Source organism: Cheilinus undulatus, linkage group 16, assembly GCF_018320785.1.
Source record: "Cheilinus undulatus linkage group 16, ASM1832078v1, whole genome shotgun sequence".
In the NCBI taxonomy this organism is placed as follows: Eukaryota; Metazoa; Chordata; class Actinopteri; order Labriformes; family Labridae; genus Cheilinus; species Cheilinus undulatus.
This window is the reverse complement of record NC_054880.1, coordinates 42,720,508-42,739,961: the sequence shown is the minus strand read 5'-3', so window position 1 is coordinate 42,739,961 and position 19,454 is coordinate 42,720,508. Positions and strand designations below refer to the sequence as shown.

Genomic DNA, 19,454 nt, shown 5'->3' with positions numbered 1-19,454 from the left:
CTTCTGCAATTTCATTCATAAGTGTGCAGTTTTTGTGTAGCTGGGCTGCTCTTTAAGTCAGGGGAGGAAAGTAACTAATTACATTTACTCAGATTACTGTAATAGAGTTGCTTATATGTACATGTACCCTTTTGATTGAAGTTTGAAATCAGTGATTTAACATTTACTTAATTTTATTTTGGGTAAGTTATTTTATACTTCTATACATTTTGTAAAGTATCAAGTACTGAGTAAAAAAAAGTACTGAATCCAAAACAAGGAGGTCCAAGCTTAAGACAGCCAGACATTTGGCTTTCACATGTGACGGTCAGCACAAAGTCTGAGAATGATCCCACTCATCCCTAATCAGCTGTTGGGTTCTTCTTTAGGTCGAGCATACACTGTGCTAATTTCATCCAATTCAGCCACGATTTTTGAGTTGCATGACTTGGAAGTCGCTCCTTTTAGTTGGATCGGGCGTTGTTAGTCGTGCTGCGTACAGGGCAGATACGATAGCCAACAATGACCTGATCATAGCCCGACCAGCTACTCTCAACTGGTCGGATGGATTTCTGACATGTTTGATATTTTAGTTGTACAACTCCAGTCGCTTCCACAGTGAGAGCAGAAACATGAGCAGAATCCTCAACTTTGGGGTATTTTTCCTCTGTAAACTGTCAGACAACGTCCTAAATTACCATGGCAACAGCTGGAATGACTTTCTCATGCCCCCCCAACCCTAGATATAATAAAGGAAATAAACAAGCAGGAAATAATCCTACCTGCAGCTGACATGGATGGTGATGCTGTTTATGTGTGGGATGGATATAAACAGAGGGAAGAGTATAAGAATGGAAACACTTCATCCTCCTGTGTGTGATTTTTAAAAAGGAAACTCTGCAGATTTCTGTCACAGTCCATCCCTACTTAACTTGAACAGCCTGAGCACTCAGGTCAGGCACGACCATCAGTCCATATAGTGTGAGCACATAAATCGCTTACGATGGTTGCGCATCGTGAGCGATTCAGTCGCACACTATGAGTTGACAACCTGCCACGACTGTCGTTGAGTTGGCTTGAAATCCCACAGTGTATGCCCGGCTTAGAATACACCATAAAAATAACAACCTAGTTGGAGATTTATATTTTTTGTCTAGTTATTGCACATAAAGTAAAGATCATATTTCACTGTGAAATCCTCTCAGGGATCAAAAGTAACTACTTATACTCATTACTTTGAGGAAACCATAAATAACTCACTTTTTATTTTTGCTTGAGTAGATTTATAGTCCAATACTTATACTTCTGCTTAATTAAGTTTTAATCAGTAACTGCACTTTAACTTGAGTACAATAGTCTGGTCTTTTTCCCACCTCTGCTTTTAGTACTTTATTTGCAGTATGAAGTCTGGGCATCAAGTCGCTGTATTAAGATCGTTTAGCTCTCAGCCTGCAGTGATTGAGCTGATTGGCCTCCTCCACCTGTCACCTGTTGTCCTTACTGAAGAATGTTTCAGTCAAACTAGCGCTCCGCACAGATTATTTACTTAACAGTATACATCTTTTTTTCTTTAAATGAATGCTTATGAGCTAATGAAGGGGGGAAAGCGGTTAAAAAGAGGCCCAATCTGTGTGGTTTATGTCATTATGTATTCCAGCAGTGAAGCCAAAGCGGCAACTTACAACACACAAAGAATGGGGATACATTTTCTGTAGTTTTGGTCTTTTGCAGTGTTGGAATGTGGCAGCTGCAGGTGATCATGTTGTGCATCTTAGCACTTTATACAAGTCGTCCTAGTGTTTAAGCTACAGTCAACTTTCTAGATTAAAAACAGGTAGCAAAAGTGCAGGTTATACACCAGATTTCATGGTACTTCTCTAACAAATCCTTCCATCGCTCATGTGTGAAGGCTCTATTGGGAACTGTCTTGAATAAAATCATGAGCTACCATCAGTGACACTGTAGAACAGGGGTGTCAAACTCAAGGCCCTGCCGATGGAACAGTTTAATCCGGTCTGCAAGATCGTACGATATTTCTGTTTTAACTGGCCCGTCAGTATGCAGATTTTCCTGAAGTATGAAAATGTCAACGTATCCCCGATAATTTAAGATATCTTTGTTAATTCATAAAATCTGAAAAATTAAGGAGTAAAAATAATTAGATAAGAAGTCAGGAATGTGGGAAATTAAATTGATTTGTGTTTTAATTTCATATTTATTTGTTTTCAATTTTGCATCTAATAAGAACTCAAAATTGGAATTTTAGCTTTTTATTTTTTACTTTGAGCATTTCAACTCAGAATTTTGACTCCTTATATAATATTTTGAGCTTTTAGATTCATATTTAAAATTTAAAGTCATGTTTTTACCTTTTTAACTTGTTATTATTTTTCATTTCATATTTTTTTCATATTAATCCCATATTTTGACCTTTTGGACTCACAATTTAAAAATTTTGAATCATATTTTGACTTTTTATTTCACGATGACAGATTTTATTTCATATTTTGACCTTTTAAACTCATGATTTTGACTTTCTTTCTAATATATTTGCCTTTAAAAACATTTTTTTCTATTTCTTCAGTTTAATTTTTTTGACCTTTATGAACTAATGAATGTTTTTTGTCAGATTATTAAAAATTACTTTTTTTAACCTCAAAATCATCATCATCATAAGTGAAAACCTTTTTTTTTTTTTCATATTTTATAACTGGTCAAATGCGTTTGACAGTTTATAGTTAAAAAGGTGAGCCTGTTAGGCCCTCAGGTTAGACCTGAATCCGGAATCCGGCCCCCGCTGGGACTGAGTTTGACACCCCTGCTGTAGAACTTCCTCTTTGAAATGTCAAGAACAATTACCAAAACTGGACCAGCATAATCAACATGTGTTTCTCTCCAAAGCTGTGCCACGGACCAGTGCCACCCAGTGCAGCTCTGTCCCAGAGCCCCGCAACGGCCGGCGTATGGGAAACAACTTTGCTGTTGGCGCCGTGATCCGCTTTGAGTGCAGTCCAGGTTATATGCTGGAGGGATCGAGCGCCATTGAATGTCTGACCGTCCCTAATGCTCTCGCTCAGTGGAACAGCTCCATACCCAGCTGTATAGGTGGGTACACAAACACAGACACGAATACACTCATTTATTTGTTTCTCTTTTCCTCTTTTATGCTTTGTTTGTTCCTCTGGTTCCTCTCCTCTCTGTCTCTTCTCTCACTCTCTGTCTGCCGGTCATCGCCTGTAGCAATACTGCAAAATTCAGCCACAGGGCACACAGGTGGCAGGCAGGGAGACAAATACACACAGGCACACAAACATGTTCACATGGACATGTCCAAACAATGACACACTCTCAAACACACATGCCCCTCTGCTGTCACCAGATGTGTGGAACAAGCTGGAAATATGGTGCACAAAGACTGAGCCTAGTATAGCAAGCATATGTCTGTGTACTTGGGAGGCCCGGTGGAGCCGACCTTGTGTGTTTTCTTACAGCGCATTTGCATTTCAGTGCTGACATACTTGTCTATATACTTAAAGCACTTAAAGGAGGTTTTCCTTACAATAGGCAGAAAATGAACTGATTTGAGAGAATATCATTTTGCACTGTCAAACCATATGATCATGATTTAATCTCTAGTCTTCTGAAACAGTGTCTTTACTGCACGCTGCTAGCAATGCTGACACTGGTTTGGGAAAATTCCTCAATCCCACTAGCTAAATCAAGCCGATGTTTGATAAAAATATATAAAGGAAGAACATTAACATTTTAAGTGTGCAAATTTATGCGTGCTCTTGTCCAAATCCCTAATCTAACTCTCCACTCTGCAGCAATAAACCATTTGATATACTGCCAATATTCCTCACATGTTTTTATCCCTCCACTTTCTCCCTGCAGTTCCGTGTGGAGGCAGTCTTACCCACCGGACCGGCACCATCCTATCCCCTGGCTTTCCTGAGCCATACCTCAACAGCCTCAACTGTGTCTGGAAGATCACTGTTCCTGAGGGTTCAGGAATCCAGGTTTGTTTAAATGTGTTTTTTTCCTAGCATCAAGGGTTTAAATCATCAGCATGGACAAAAATCAGCTGAATTTTCAATTGAACCTGAGAAGATCCTGGCCTGTTTACTAACGGAGCGTAAATATATGCCCACCTTTCCCTGCCCATCCCTAATCTAATATCATAGTTTGTATTGCAACCAATGAATATAAAGCATCTGTTGCACTGTGCCTTTGTTTATATCGGTTTACTTTCTTCAGCTCTTTGCCCGTCATGAGAAAACGTCATCTCTTCACTATTTTGTGCTCTTCTTAGATCTGTCCTGTTCTTATTGCGTATTTTATTTTATCATATACTGTTTTCTATTTTAATTCCTATATTTCTACTGCTATGTTGTGCATAACAGCAGCTGTATCAACCTTAATGGGTGCCACTTTAGCTCACTTGGTAAAGCAAGCACCCGTATACACAGGGTACAGATTTTGACGCATGTTGCAGTATTGCATCTTAATCCCAGCCCTGTTTAGTGCATGTCTTCCCGAAAGTGATGCCATTGATGACTCAAACTACCAACCAAAGTGAAAGATTACAAAAAAAAAAAAAAGCAAAAGAGTCATCTTTAATATTCAACAGCCCAGATTGAGCTCTGGTCGTCTGCATGTTTCACTCTGGCACTGGAGAGCAGAATCAGGCACACCTACATACTCAGCCTCCTTCTCATTTCAGAGCACTTTTAAAATTTCTGGTGCTAAATTTTGTAAACATTTAAAAAACAGTTTTAAACAGGAGAATTTTAGAAATTATTAAGGCTGAGCAAATTACACTGCTATAGTACACCACTTTCCACATTATTATGCAAATGACATTTTTCTCTTATTTTCCTAAATATTAATGCAAATGACAGTCAGAGTATTTTTCAAGTCATCAGCCATTAGAGCATAATTTAAATGTTTTTGAACAAACTTCATAATGATAGCCATTATTTTATTTTGTTTTTTTTAAAACCTGAAAATGCACTGTTCCACATTATTATGCAAAATGGAGTTTAAAAACATGTTATTCGTTGTAAAGAACTGAAAATGGTCATTTGTTGAATTTGCAGCATTAGGAGGTCATATTTACTGAAATCAAAGCTATTTCAATCAAAAACATCTTAACAGGCCAAGTTCCATGTTAACATAGAAGACACTTGTGGCTGGTTTAGAGCACGGACGGGTTCGTGCAGATAAAGGCATAATGAGGAGGTTTCTGACGGACAAATACATCGGATTAAGAGAGCAGATGCTAAAATGCCATTACAAAGCAGCAAACAGGTATTTGAAGCTGCTGGTGCCTCTGGAATCCCACCAACCTCAAGGTGTAGGATCCTCCAGAGGCTTGCAGTCATGCATAAACCTACTATTCAGCCCCCCCTAACCAATGCTCACAAGCAGAAATGGTTGCAGTGGGCCCAGAAATACATGAAGACTCATTTTCAGACAGTCTTGTTGACTGATGAGTGCCGTGCAACCCTGGATGGTCCACATGGAGGAGTAGTGGATGGTTGGTGGATGGCCACCATGTCCCCACGAGGCTGTGATGTCAGCAAGGAAGGGTTGGAGCCATGTTCTGGGCCAAATTAATGAGGAGAGAGCTGGTAGGCCCCTTAGGGTCCCGGAAGGTGTGAAAATTACATCGGTGAAGTATATAGAGTTTCTGATCGACCACTTTCTTCCATGGCACAAAAGAAGAACCGTGTCTTCTGTAGCATAATGATCTTCATGCATGACAATGCACCATATCATGCTGCAAAGAATCCCTCTGTGTCATTGGCTGCTATGGGCATAAAAGGAGAGAAACTCATGGTGTGGCCCCCATCCTCCCCTGACCTCAACCCTGTTTAGAACCTTTGGAGCATCCTCAAGCTAAAGATCTATGAGGGTGGGAGGCAGTTCACATCAAAACAGCAGCTCTGGGAGGATATTCTGACATCCTGCAAAGTATATAATAATTACAAATATGTGTTTCCTGGAACCACACATACATTATAGATAGCCAACATGTCAGTAGTGTGTAAAAAAAATTGAGTCTACCCAATTTTTGTGTGGTAATGAAACTAATTTTTCAATAATTTGATTGTGTTAATAAAAGTTCTGCTCAGACTGTTGGAGGAATTATCAGATGTGATTTACTTTAGCCTGTATCGTTCACAAAAGTTCTTGGTCTTGAGAACTCCTCCTGTATGTTGACATGTTTTTTAGCTTACCAAAGGCTAATTAACAAATGTGAGCTGCCCTCAGTGTCATGCACACAGAATTTGCATCCCTCTGGTTACAGGAGAGCTGATTAAGGAAGCTATAGCTTTTACTGAGCCTCAGAATTTAATTTGGCTGATCACTACACCAGAAAGTTGAAATTGCATAACCTGAAATACATTTTCATGCGATTGCTTTTTCAATGGCTGCACTTTTCTTTTGGGGAGTTAATTCAGTTTGCATATTCTTGTTCTGCGGTGCATGTGTGTTGGAGATCCGCCGGGAGCCCGGGCGAGGTCTCTGTGGATCTGCCTGACAGAAAGTTTTTTAGGCTTATGCTTCAGCCTCCGTGGCTAATGACCTCAGTGCCGTCCCTCAGCTATTAGCTCCACCACCTCAGCTGACTGTCCTTGCAGGTCAAATACACAAGGTGGCCCGCAGGTGCTCTTAGCATGCTGCACTACACGCCAGCATCACAGGAGCTGGGGGCTGAGACAGACTGGAGAGCTGACAGTATGCACACCCACTGAAAGGCAAACAGCAAGAAAAAACATTCAAAAAAAAAGAAAAACAAAACATAGTGTAGCAATGAAATATTGTTTGTTTTGTTTTGTTGCCTTTTTCCTTCCCCGCATCTCGTCTTTCACATCATCTTCCTCCTTCCTCGCTATCTGTCTTTATCACTGTTGCTCCCTCTATACCAAGCTAGCAGAGACGCATTAGATTGGAGTGTCACGATCCAGAAGAGAACTTAAAGGAGAGAGGTGCCTTGCCGGCACATTTGCCATGGCCCCCTAATGAAAGATCAATCTGTGATCTGCGTTGTCTTCCTAGGATGCGCCAGAGCTCCTTTAATAGGCTCGTATCCGATCCATAACCATCAGAGGCGGAGGAGGGGGCCGTGGAATAGAAGTAACAAGGAACAGAGAGGGAGGGTTGCAGAGACAAAAACATGAAAGAGAGACAAATAGATAGCTAAAACAAATATGTAACGCAGCACAGTGCAGCTCCTTTATGCATTCATTTATTTGCTTTGGTTTGAAGTGGACTTGAATTTTAAACATGCGTCACAAGTTACACACTGCAGGATAAAGTTTAAACCCACCGTGTAGACATTAGCAGTGCTTTTCTCGCAGTAGGTGGGATTCTTTTTTTTTTTCATGTGGGCAAGTGTTGTCAGAAATAGTCTAACAAGCAAGTCTTGGTCTGCCTGTCTTTGAAGAATTTCCAACATCCTCTGCCGCCATCATATGGTTTTCTTAATTTCAGATCCGATGTGCGCCACTTGAACGCCGCCTTCCAACGGGAGTTTAGAATAAAAAGCAGAGAATAAAAACAAGAGGCACAGTGATGATAGCTCTGTTCTACTGAGAATTCTGAACTTTTGATTTTTGTGAAGCCTTTCTTTCCTCTGTAATGCGTGCTTAAAACAGTGTAAAAAAGGGGAACTTTTACATTAATGGGAGCTTTCAAGGCACTCTTCAGAAGAGAGGTTTGTGTTTTGCATGTAAAAACGTGCTTTTATGTGATATTTGAGACGCCGCTCGCTGTATCAGGGCTGATGCAACTGCTACCCGAGTAGTGACTAGCCAAGTGACCAAGCTTTTTGGGTGCTCTGTTCTTTTTCCATGCACCATTTATAGCTGCTTCTCTCGCTTATTAATCCTCAACCCTTCCCTCTACTTTTTGATTTCTCTTCACATTCACACTTTCAACCCTGCTGTGACTCTGCTCGCTAAATCCTTTCGTATTTTACTGACATAAATACTCCTTCCTCTCTCAGATCCAGGTAATCAGCTTTGTCACAGAGCAGAACTGGGACTCATTGGAGGTGTTTGATGGAGGGGACAACACTGACACCATGCTTGGCAGCTTCTCAGGTATTTTTGGAAATGTTTTTGCATGAATGATTAATTTTTTTTTTTTATTCTGTTTAATCTTTTTTCTGTTTATTACCACCTTAACCCATTTCAGTCCAATGGCGAAAGCAGTTGTTTCTAAATACTAAATATGTTTGCAATGATGGTGAGTCGACACCTTAGAAAAGAGTCTTAAGAGAAATATATTTCCTAATACATAATTCCAGATCCACTTCATCAAGAGGACAGTGACAAACCATCACAAAACAAGATTTATTTCCATGTTAACCCCCCAAAAACAAATTACTGAAAGAGGCTGCAGCGAAAGCCTGGAAAATTTCACACAAGAAGAATGCAAAAGTTTGCTGATGTCAGTGGGTCACAGGCTTGATGCAGTTATTGCAAACAAAGTATTTGCATCTTAATATTAACCCTTAGAGCTCACAGCTGTTTTTTTTCACCACCATGTCTCGCCTGGACTTTTTGTCTTAAGAAGCTTGTAAAACATCAACCCTGTGATGCACAGTCAGGCTCTATACATCCTTTTTTTCAGGACAGAATATATGTAATACAGTAATGTCACTTGAATTTTATCTCTAAGCAGTAGAGACACAACTGGTTGACTGCCCCTCCCACAATTCATTGCATGTCAACAAACATGGTGCTGGCCACTAAAGAAAGCCAAAGTACATGATCGAAAATTGATTAAAAATGGATAAAAAGACGCTGATTATCGGATGTGAAGCTGTTGATTTACTCTCCAAAGACCCCGGAAAGTCACAGAAATTCTGGGCTGGCTACAACATTGTCCTTTAGGGCTACGGAGACATTGATGGTAGCAAACAAATGGCAAAATGGTCAGCTTTAGAGGATAAAAAGTGCAGTCTCTGACTTATGGTTGAAAAGTTATTAACATTTTTATACTGAGTCACTTTTTGCTGTATACGACAATGCTGTCCTCAGAGACTCCGGATAGTCAGCCAATTTCCAGGCTCACTAGAAAATGTTCTGTAAGAGCTACGAATGCATGGGAGACATGATTAGAAAGGCACAACACAGAGCTTTCATAGAAAAAAATAAGCTAGTGTCTATGACTTATGGTTCAAAAGTTACCAAGCAATTTACAAAGGGGTGTGCCTGCCATGCCACCTGAGCTCTAAGGGTTAAATCTAAATCACTTTAATCTTGTTTAAGTCTATCTGTTCCAATAGGTCACGTAAAAATTTGGTGTTCCTTTACAAATAAAACTATCTTCTAAGTTGTGTATCAGATCCAGATGTAAATACCTGGAAATAAAAGCTGAAATGTTTGTCTTGTCTCATATTCATCTTTTGATGTCAAACCCAAGTGTTTTCGGTCCACAGCAAAAGTGAAGGAATTGGCCTCACTGTTCCACTGCTTGTGGAGGGGAGTGTATATCAGTGTTTAAAGGCTTTTTTTTTTTATCTTTTTTTCCCCTCTGGCCCATCTTTCCTCCTGGGCGAGCCCACAGTGTGAAGCAGCGGTTTCAGTTAGCTTATAGCTGCTCATAAACAAGTCAAGAGTCTGGACCAGCTCTTGGAAGTGTCCCGGTTGCGCCAGACTTCTACAGTTTGTGAATTATGCGGACCAGTGTGCTCTTGGAAACCTTCAGTGCAACAAACATTTTGTGCAGCCTTCCCCAGATCTGTGCCTGTTAACAAGGCTGTCTCTGAGCTCTGAAGGCAGGTCTTTTGGCCTCATGGTTTGGTTTTTGCTCCGATATGATTTGTCAGCTGTGAGGCCTTCAACAGAGAGGTGTGTGCCTTTCCAAACTGATCAATTTCATTTTTGACAGGTGGACTTAAGGAGTAGAAACACCTCAGCAAAGATCAAGAGAGATATGTAGGTGACATGATGTATGTGTATCCACCAAAAGCATGTTTTTTTGTGAAATAATAGTTGTCACAGGACAGGATATGATCCGTAGCAAACAGTGTATTTGCTGACCTAACACAGCAATAAAGATGGTGCCCTTATTTTCCAAGGTTGGAATTAGAAGTGCGCTTAATTAAATTCCGAGTGTAAGGGTGGCTATAGCCATGGGATATTTTCAAAATTCCAATCTGTTTGAGCGTCTGCTGGCAAAATCTTGGTACAGCTCTACAAAGGTCGGCCTTTTCTGTGTGGAGTTAAAGTGAACATTTGTTTACAGTAGCTCTGCTACTCCCCTCAATACAGCAACAGGGAATTCTGCTTTTGTTTGTGTTTGGAAGCAGACCAAGAGTAAATGTTAGATGTACCCTGAAGTAAAGAGATGAAAGAGAAATGCCAGGCTTACAAATCTGAGCCATTGAACGGCCGATTGTAGGTCACACAGTGTCTGCAGAGCATCTGATTTTACCCCCTCCCCCCCTTTGGAAGGCTTTTGGTTGATTTTAGCTGATTGCATACCCACTGACTGGAAGAAACAAATACCCTTGTCTGTCTTGTTAAAGTCAGACTGTTATACATCTGCTGCCCCAAATATCCTAATGCATCTATAAACAATTATTCATGCATACAGTCATGCTGCATTAACGCACACACACACACAGGCAGACACACAAACACACGCACAGTGTACTCTTATGTCAAGAGGTGTTAAGAGAACAACCTTTTAAGCTTTTTGCCCGTGGCTTGTACAGTTAGTTATGGTCGCTCTATGCAGGAGATAACTCGGCTAAACTCCGCCATTAATCTTCTCCTACAGGCACCACGGTCCCGGCTCTTCTCAACAGCACCTCCAACCAGCTCTACCTCCACTTTTTCTCTGATATTAGTGTGTCTGCGGCTGGATTCAGGCTGGAATACAAAAGTAAGTGGGAAAAAAAAACACTTAAAGTACCCACCCCCTGAGTGCATTCCTTATCTTTTTAAGCTTTCTACTTCGAGGCAGATGTGTCTCCTGCTATGTTTTAGTCTCATTTTGAGTTTGAGCTTGCCTTTTTTGGATCTGTCCCTTTTGCATTTGTACGGATATCAACTTGCCTCAGTCTTTTTTCCTCTCCTGTTCATTTTAACGTGTATTTTTTTCCTGAATGTCCCCAGCTGTCTCTCTAACCAACTGTCCTGAGCCTGTAGTCCCTATGAATGGTATCAAGGTTGGAGAGCGTCTTCAGATGAATAACGTGGTGTCTTTCCAGTGTGAACCAGGATATACTCTACAGGTAACATCTCCCAGCTTCTGACATGATTCAGCCAACAAATAACCCCGAAACCACACTGTTGCATGCATGTTTTATTCTAAAAATGATCCATCACATAGCCAAAAGCAAGACAGGGCTTGTAAATCAGGTGCTTTTCATGCATAGAGTCCCCCCAAACCCTGAGAATGGACCCTCCCCAGCTGTTATTGGGTTCTGAATTGAAATATTTATTTGTGCCACTTTTTAGCTAATTTTCCCACCCGATTTTGCCTCTTTCCATCACTTTTGTGCAATTTCCACCCATTTTTGCAAAATTGTAATTGTTTTTTTTTTTTATTTTAATTTTTGCCACTTTAAACCAATTTCTGTCATTTCTTAATCCCATTTTATCACCTTTTCTCCACATTTCCAACACTTTTCTGCCCCTTTTTTCCACATCTAAAGCATTTCCTACCAATTTTTGCCTAATGTTGCCTCTGTCAACCCATTACTGCCGCTACTCATCACTTTTAAGCCCATTTTACCCAATTTTAACCACATCTTACTCTTTGTTTTTCACCTTTTTAACCCATTTCTGCCACTTCATAATCCGATTTCACCACCTTTTCTGTCCATTTCATTCACTATTAAGCTATTTCTGCCACTTTTAAACCCTTTCCAACACTTTATTGTGCCATCTTCCCATTTCTCAAGCAATTCTTGCCACTTTCCACCTATTGTTGCCAATATTAGCTATTTTCCCTACTTTTTATGACCATTTTTGCCTCTTTTAACCACATCTCACTATAAGTTATGCCCTTTTTGTCCACTGTAACCCATTTCTCACACTTTAATCCAGTTGTATTACCTTTTTCACCTGTCTTTGCCACTTTAACCCATTTTGACATATTTTGCCTGTTTTTTGCCACTTTTATTTTGGTTTTTGCCATTTTTAACACATTTCTGCTACTCTTAAAATCCCATTCACCCACCTTTTTGGCCAATTTTTCCCTTTTTAGACCCATTTTAATTCTGTCTTTTTAGAAAATAAATTTTTAAAAAGGCTGTATTCTACAGCAAAAATGAATAAAAGAGATAACTGTCGCTTTGGTAAGAGTGGTTATTACTCAAGTAGAAAAATAAAATATGGTTATCACCAGGGCTTGACATTGACACCTGCCAACTAGCCAAATGTGGGTGGATTTTGGCCTTGGCGGGTAGCAGCGTGACTCTAACTAGCCACGATGGCGGGTTGATTTTATCAGTGTTTCAACTTATGCTTCACTCTGAAAGCGCTTGTCTGTTAGCCCTTATGATTTAGGCTTGTTATAGAGAGGCTGTTCGGCACATAAAAGCTCAAATTTCCCTCCAAAATAACTGAAAAGTCGCTGATCTCTTCATCCATTCATGCGTTTTTATGCAGCGCCAAGGGCTTTGATGCTTTAGTATGACACACACAAACGCGACACTCGCAGGCATATACGGACACACACTCGCACTGACGTGTTGGTTAGACTGAAGGCTTCTATCTGTTTAGGGAAAATGTTTCAGAATTTGCAGGATAAACTCAGACCTGAACTTTCTCTTTCTGCTATTCTCTCTGTCCATGGAGGATCAGCGCCGTTGATGTGTGTGTGCGCGCTCCAGCTGTGTGTCTCTGTTGCTCGTGTGAGCCAGGGCGGGCGGTGTGTCTAAGTATTGTTTAACTAATACTCCATCTATATTCTTTGTTTTTTGAGGGCGATCTAAATTATAAAAACCTCCGCAAAGGTGCACATACTTTGAATGTTATTGAAACTTTTCAACGTGTGTATATTCAGGGTTAATTATAAATTTGCCATAAATAAATAATTAATGGTTATAATAGACGAGTGAAACTCCAAAACTTTAAATCAGTTCACTGAGGCAGTGAGAAACAGAGACAGAAGGATTAAAGTCTGTAACTGATCACTTAGGAGTCCAAGAGAATTCAACTAAACGGTGATTTTTTTCTTCTTATATTATTCATCTGTTGTTTAATGTTCTCCAAATGTGAGCTTTACCACCAAATGTAAGTCATGTTTTATTTAAAGAGATATTTTAATTAGTATTAGACACACGTATGAAAACATTTCCTCCATACAGTATAGAGCAGAGGACAGGAGAAGTTGGACACTTAGGCTAATATTCCCTGGTGAAGATTTGTCAGAGTGAAAATTAGAGATGCTCTTGTAATCTGCTGTAGCTTTTTCTAATAAACAGCTGATTATTTAATTTTAGCATAAACTTGATATCCATTAAGAAAATAAAAATCTTAGAGTTTTGACTCTTAGATGACTGTCTCTAACAGTCTGACTCATATCTCAGTAGTGTGTTGTTTCATATGTACAGGCAGAAGTGCTTTATTGAGAGGAGAGCTGATATTGATCATATTGGTGAGGGAAAGTAGAGCACGTGTGTCATATCATACCCTTTGTACCAAATTTGGCATATAGCTCAGAGTTACCAAACACCAAAGTTGTGGCTAGTGGAAATACTGAGTGGCTAGTAAGTTTGCAGAACCACTAGCCACCGTGGCTGGTGAGCAAAAAAGTTAATGTCAAGCCCTGGTTATCACAGCTTAACTTTACAATGGACCATGATTTTGCTGACCTCCATGGTCCCCCAGTTTGGCTGGGCCCAGGAAAGCTCTCCCCTTTATCCCCCTTTATGGATAGCCTTGTCTGCACATGGCTATTCCTGAATATGCATGGCTGTGTTCAACCACCTGCAGGTACAGGGGGGTCTCCAGTCTCTGACACCTTTATTTTGGGGGCGGAAAAGGTTGAGAGCCACTGGTTTAGAGGACTGTTCAGAATAGTGTCTTTGTTTTGGCCTCTCTGAGTGATATGGTGATGACATTTTATCATTTAACTCCTGTAGATGTATAAAATGATCTAGTATAGTATTCTTCTGAGCGATATTCAAGAATGAACATTTATAAAATAAATATAACTGCCAACACTGCTTGACTGTAATGGTTAAATACAGCTGTAAAATTACAAAGCTTAAAACAGGCAGAAGAAAATTACAGAAGATGGTACTTCATCACATATGTACAGCCATGCTTTTTCCTCTATCTGAAATCAAAATACGAGGGCAAAATATGTCTAATATGTCAAATCTAGCTATAATTAAGATTGTTTTTACCATTTGGCTGAAGTTTTAATCACACCATCTCTGCTGCTGTCACAGTCAGCAGGAAACTCTGCAGTCGCCACTGCAGTCATGGCGACCACCCAAGATGGCAGCGGCCACGAATCGACCGTAGACTTTGTCTAAACACTTTGAATTCTGCTTATTGTCCCAGTTTGACTGTATATGCACATTCCTCACTGCTTCTGTGCTGTTCTGAGGACAGATGGCAACTGTAGACATGCTGGATGCAGCACTGTGGTTCAAACAAATTGTGTTTGAAGTTTCCTCTCCACTTTATACCACATAAGTGCTTCAGAAATGAGTGTTCCCATTGTCCTTCACTCAAAGTTCTCACTCAGGATGCTAAGTTTGACATGTAATCCCCATTTTTCAGACTGGTCCTGCTTTACATTTTTAAGTTGTTGAAGAGTTTGTAAAGAAGCTGTGAGAATTATTGTAGATTTGCATTTAAATGGACAAGCTTTATCAGCTCTGCTGTTAGAAAGAGGATAAAAATACAGAAAACAATGTTGCAGTGGTGCTCAGTTTTATAAGTAAGACTGTCCTTCTTCCTACACATCCTTTATGCCAAGTATGTTAATGTTTCCTACACTTTCCCTCTGGATACTAACAAATGGTGCTGCTGACCTAAATTCAGAAAGAAGATGTTAGAAGATAGGGTGTATAATAAACTTTGGAAATATCTTATGGCAGTATAAACGAGTTTAGCAGCAGTTAGTAAGTCTAGTCTTATTTTGGAAGTCCATGTTTTATTAGAAACAGTCTTTTGTATCTCTCTGCTGAGTAATCTTTGAAACGTATCTGCAGAGCTTTCACAAAGATGTTTCAGTGCTGACAGTGCAACAACAAAAAGGACCAACCTCATATGCATGGGATGCCGCATATCTATTTTGCTCTGTCACTTCAGATGGATTTAGTCATTTAGTCGCCACATGAAGTCATGTGGAGACGGGCAGCAGGTCCAAATAATTGAGGCAGGCGATGAGTGACAGTGGGGAGAACAGATTAATTCACCTCCTGGTTTTTGTTGCTTTTGTCTTTGTGTGTGTGTGTGTGTGTGTGTGTGCACATCTGTGCACTTTGCAGGGGAACTCGCATATCACCTGTATGCCTGGGACGGTCCGACGATGGAACTACCCACCTCCACTCTGCATCGGTAAAAAAAATGCTTCACTTTTTGTAAAGTCCTGCCTCTTTCTTTCTCTGTGTTTCAGTTTTATTTGGAGATCCTTTAACTCAGGGGTGTCAAACTCAATCACAGCAGGGGCTGGATTCTGGATTCAGGTCTAACCTGAGGGCCTAACAGGGTCACCTTTTTAACCATAAACTGTCAACCTCATTTCACCATTAATAAAATATGAAAAAGAAAAAAAAAATTAAATGATGAGAAATGATTTTGAGGTTAAAAAAGAAAACAGATAAGTTTAAAGGCTCACAGTCTGAGAAAGTAAATTTATTAGTTCAAAAAGGTCAAACCATGAAATTGAGAAATTATGTTTTTTAAAGGCAAATATATTATTTAAAGAAAGTCATGAACCTAAAAGGTCAAAATATGAAATGAAATTTGTAATCATAAAATTAAAAGTCAAAATATGATTCAAAATTTTAAATTGTGAGTCTGAAAGGTCAAACTATGGGATTATGAAGTCAAAGTAAGGAATTGAAAAAATGAGATAAATTACGAAACAATTTATTAAAAAGGTCAAAACATGACTTAAAATTTTAAATTATGAATCTCAAAACTCAAAATATTATATGAGAAGTCAAAATTATGAGTTGAAATGATAAAAGCATGAAAAAAAGTCAAAAATCCAAATTTTGAGTCCTAATTGTGAGATGCAAAATTGAAAATATGAAATTAAAACACACATTTATTTCTTTTCCCACATTCCTGACTTTTTATCTAAATATTTTTACTCCTTACTTTTTCAGATTTTGTGACTTAACAAGGATATTTTAAATCATCAAGGATAGGTTCACATTTTTATACTTGAGGAAATTTGCAGACCTCAGACTGATGGGCCAGTTATAACAGAAATATCAGACGATCTTTTGAGCCGGATTTAACTGTTCTATGGGCCACATTTGGCCCCTGGGCCTTGAGTTTGACACAAGGTTATTATAAATAACTAAAACTAACTAAAAAATCTAAAATGTAAAAATCATTTAAGCTAACTTACACTAAATAAAAACTAAACTTTAGAAATAAAACGAAAACTACCTTAAACTGTATGTTGTGCTTATAAAACTAACTAAAATGAAATTGAATTAGGGAGAAAATCTCCTGACTAATATGAACACCCAAGCCTGGAGAGAGTAAAACTGCCTGATTTGATTGAAGACATCTTTACACAATGGTAATTTTGGAGCTTGAGTTGTATATCTACAGTAAAATTGAATAATTACAGTGAAAAGTGAAGAGACCTTTTGGGTGTTGCCCCTGGCAGGTATCCCACATTGCTGACAAAACTAAAACTAACTAAAACAAAGCAATTTTGCAAAATAAAAACTAAACTGAACTAAAAAAAAAACCAGCAGTAAAAACAAATTAAAACTACAATGAAATTCAAAGGAAAAAACTAAATAAAAATTAAACTTAATGAAATATCCAAAACTATTTTGATCTTGGTTTGACACCCCTGCTTTAATTTGACAAGTATGGAGCCATTATTGTTGCAAAAGTCTTTGCAAATGCGTACAAAGATCTGTGCACAAATCCACAAATGCATGTACAGATCTGCAAGTGCGTGCACTAATCTGCAAATATGTAGACCAATTTGTAAATATGGACTTAGTTCATTTTGGTTCAGTGTTGCAAAAGTCACATGTGTATGACAGCCAACTGAGAGGCAGATTCTAAACCAAAATGAACTAAGTCCACAATTACAAATTGCTCTACATATTTGCAGATTAGTGCATGCGTTCGTGGATCTTTGTACAAATTTGCAAAACTTTGCACGCATTTGCAGATGTTTACACACATTTGTGGATTTGTGCACAGATCTTTGTATGCATTTGCAAAGACTTTTGCAACAGTAATAGCTCCATACATAGCTCCATAACAAGCATATAAGCTAAGTCCTCTCATGCTCGGAAGAATCTCTCCTGAATCCGTGACAAAAAAGTAAAGTAATAGAAGATATAATTAAAATGTTCAGGTTAGCCTTTGCTTGCTTATGGTTTGGAATCCCTCCACACAATTAAAAAGTGTTCTGTATTTCATTTTTCCATGGCTGGAGGCACAATCCAACAGAAACTATATTAATTTTCTCTCTATTTTGCACTTCTCTGCCTTTGAGGGTGCCTTGACAAACCAGTTCCACCTACCGGAGCAACCTACTGTTGCCTAATTAGTTCTATCCCAGGCTGTGATTGGTTGAAGTTGAGGGAAGATGTATTGTGTTCACAGGCATCAGCAGTTTCCTGATTACCTCAGGTTTTTGTGCTGCTACAGAAAAACAGTTAACCCCTCACTTATTCCTCCCAGAAGAGCCTTGAATTCCACTCTGCAGTTTCTCCTCCTCTGTCTTATTCCTGCTATTTGTCCCACTTACTCTTAATCTTCCTCAGTGTTTGCTTTTCTCCTCCCGTTACCTTTTTCCCCCTTGAATAAGCTACATTTCTTTTAAACATTAATCCCAGCGTCCTTTTATCGCCTTAATTTTGCTGTCAGGATCTCGAGCTCTTTCATCTTTCATGATCTGATCATGACTTTCTCTCAGTATTCCAAACCTTTATTTTTTTAAACTCATTTTAACCTTTTATCTAGCTCCTCTGAGTCCAAGTCCTGGATTTCAGACAAGAAAGTATTTATCCATCAAACGTTTAGGATAAAAGGAGAGGGATGAAGAGCAGCAAAAGATGAAGTATATGGCCCCTCGACATCTCGAGTCGAAAGAAAGGAGCACCAGAGTTCCTTAAAAGAGAGATAAATTCTCCCATTTGAGGAAACGGTGGCTCTCTGTGTGCCAGTTTGAATTATTTAATCATTTCCACAAAGTTAGTGGCTTTTACACTGTATGAGCAAATTTATCAATGGTTTTAAAATTGTTACTTCATTGAATTAATTGAGAGAGGAGACATTTACTGTGATGAAAGTGTCAGGGAAGGGAGATGTGCTCATTTTTGCTTGCAACAGGGTTTTTCAATGACTGGATTCAAGGACATTAACCGGCAATTAAAAGCCACCTTGCCCTCAGGTGAGGAAAATTCCCCTAGAAGACTCTGTGAAGGTTCAGAGTCCAAATTGTGGGATATGTGCTCTTAATGACTCAGTGTTTAAGCATAACAAGAGACTAACTCATGCTGTATTACAGTATGTAGAGTGCTAAATGTGTTCTTTTAGCACCCCACTGTTCAGACTGCCACAAAATAAAGATCTGTATTATACAGTGTGTGCAAAGAGCTTTTAATCCATGAGAATGACTGTTTTCAGATGTTAATAAAATGCTCTGTCTGCCCTCTGCCAGCTCAATGTGGAGGAATCCGCGAGGAGATGGAGGGCATGATTCTCAGTCCCGGTTTCCCTGGCAACTACCCTAGCAACAGTGACTGCACCTGGAGAATCTACCTGCCAGTTGGTTATGGTGAGCACTTGCAACATGTCACTCTTTGGCATTCCTCACTGAAGAAGCTGTAATTATAAAACTTGAAGGGCTGGAGTGTGGGCTGACAGTATTTTGTACTTCTTTTACTGTGTTAGCATACATAATTTTGTTGTTTACCTACTAAAACAGAGCTTAATGTTTTATGATTAAACTCATTCCAATTATAGAGCCTGGATAACTGAGGAATATTTGAAGCAGGCATTTCCTTCTGCCTTTTTCCTAACATTTTTTTCTTCATTTCCCAGGAGCCCACATACAGTTCCTAAACTTCTCCACCGAGGCCAACCATGACTTCCTTGAGATTCGCAACGGGCCCCTTGACACCAGCGCCGTGATTGGCCGATTCAGCAGCCAGGATATTCCCTCGTCCCTTCTCACCACTTCTCATGAGACTACGGTGTATTTCCACAGCGACCACTCGCAGAACAAACTGGGGTTCAGATTCGAGTACCAGGGTAAGAAACCGGACCAGATGA

The 19,454-nt window shown here is 39.4% G+C and overlaps 1 protein-coding gene across 1 annotated transcript in view; it reads left to right on the top strand.

Annotated features, from left to right (window-relative positions):
• The window catches only part of csmd2 (CUB and Sushi multiple domains 2), a 443,344-nt gene that overhangs the window by 337,011 nt on the left and 86,879 nt on the right, over nt 1-19,454 (top strand). The window contains exons 35-42 of the mRNA XM_041809040.1: nt 2,881-3,084; nt 3,874-3,998; nt 7,994-8,090; nt 10,780-10,884; nt 11,118-11,236; nt 15,458-15,527; nt 18,841-18,957; nt 19,224-19,433. Coding sequence (XP_041664974.1) covers nt 2,881-3,084; nt 3,874-3,998; nt 7,994-8,090; nt 10,780-10,884; nt 11,118-11,236; nt 15,458-15,527; nt 18,841-18,957; nt 19,224-19,433 — 1,047 coding nt within the window. The remainder of the gene's footprint in view (nt 1-2,880; nt 3,085-3,873; nt 3,999-7,993; nt 8,091-10,779; nt 10,885-11,117; nt 11,237-15,457; nt 15,528-18,840; nt 18,958-19,223; nt 19,434-19,454) is intronic.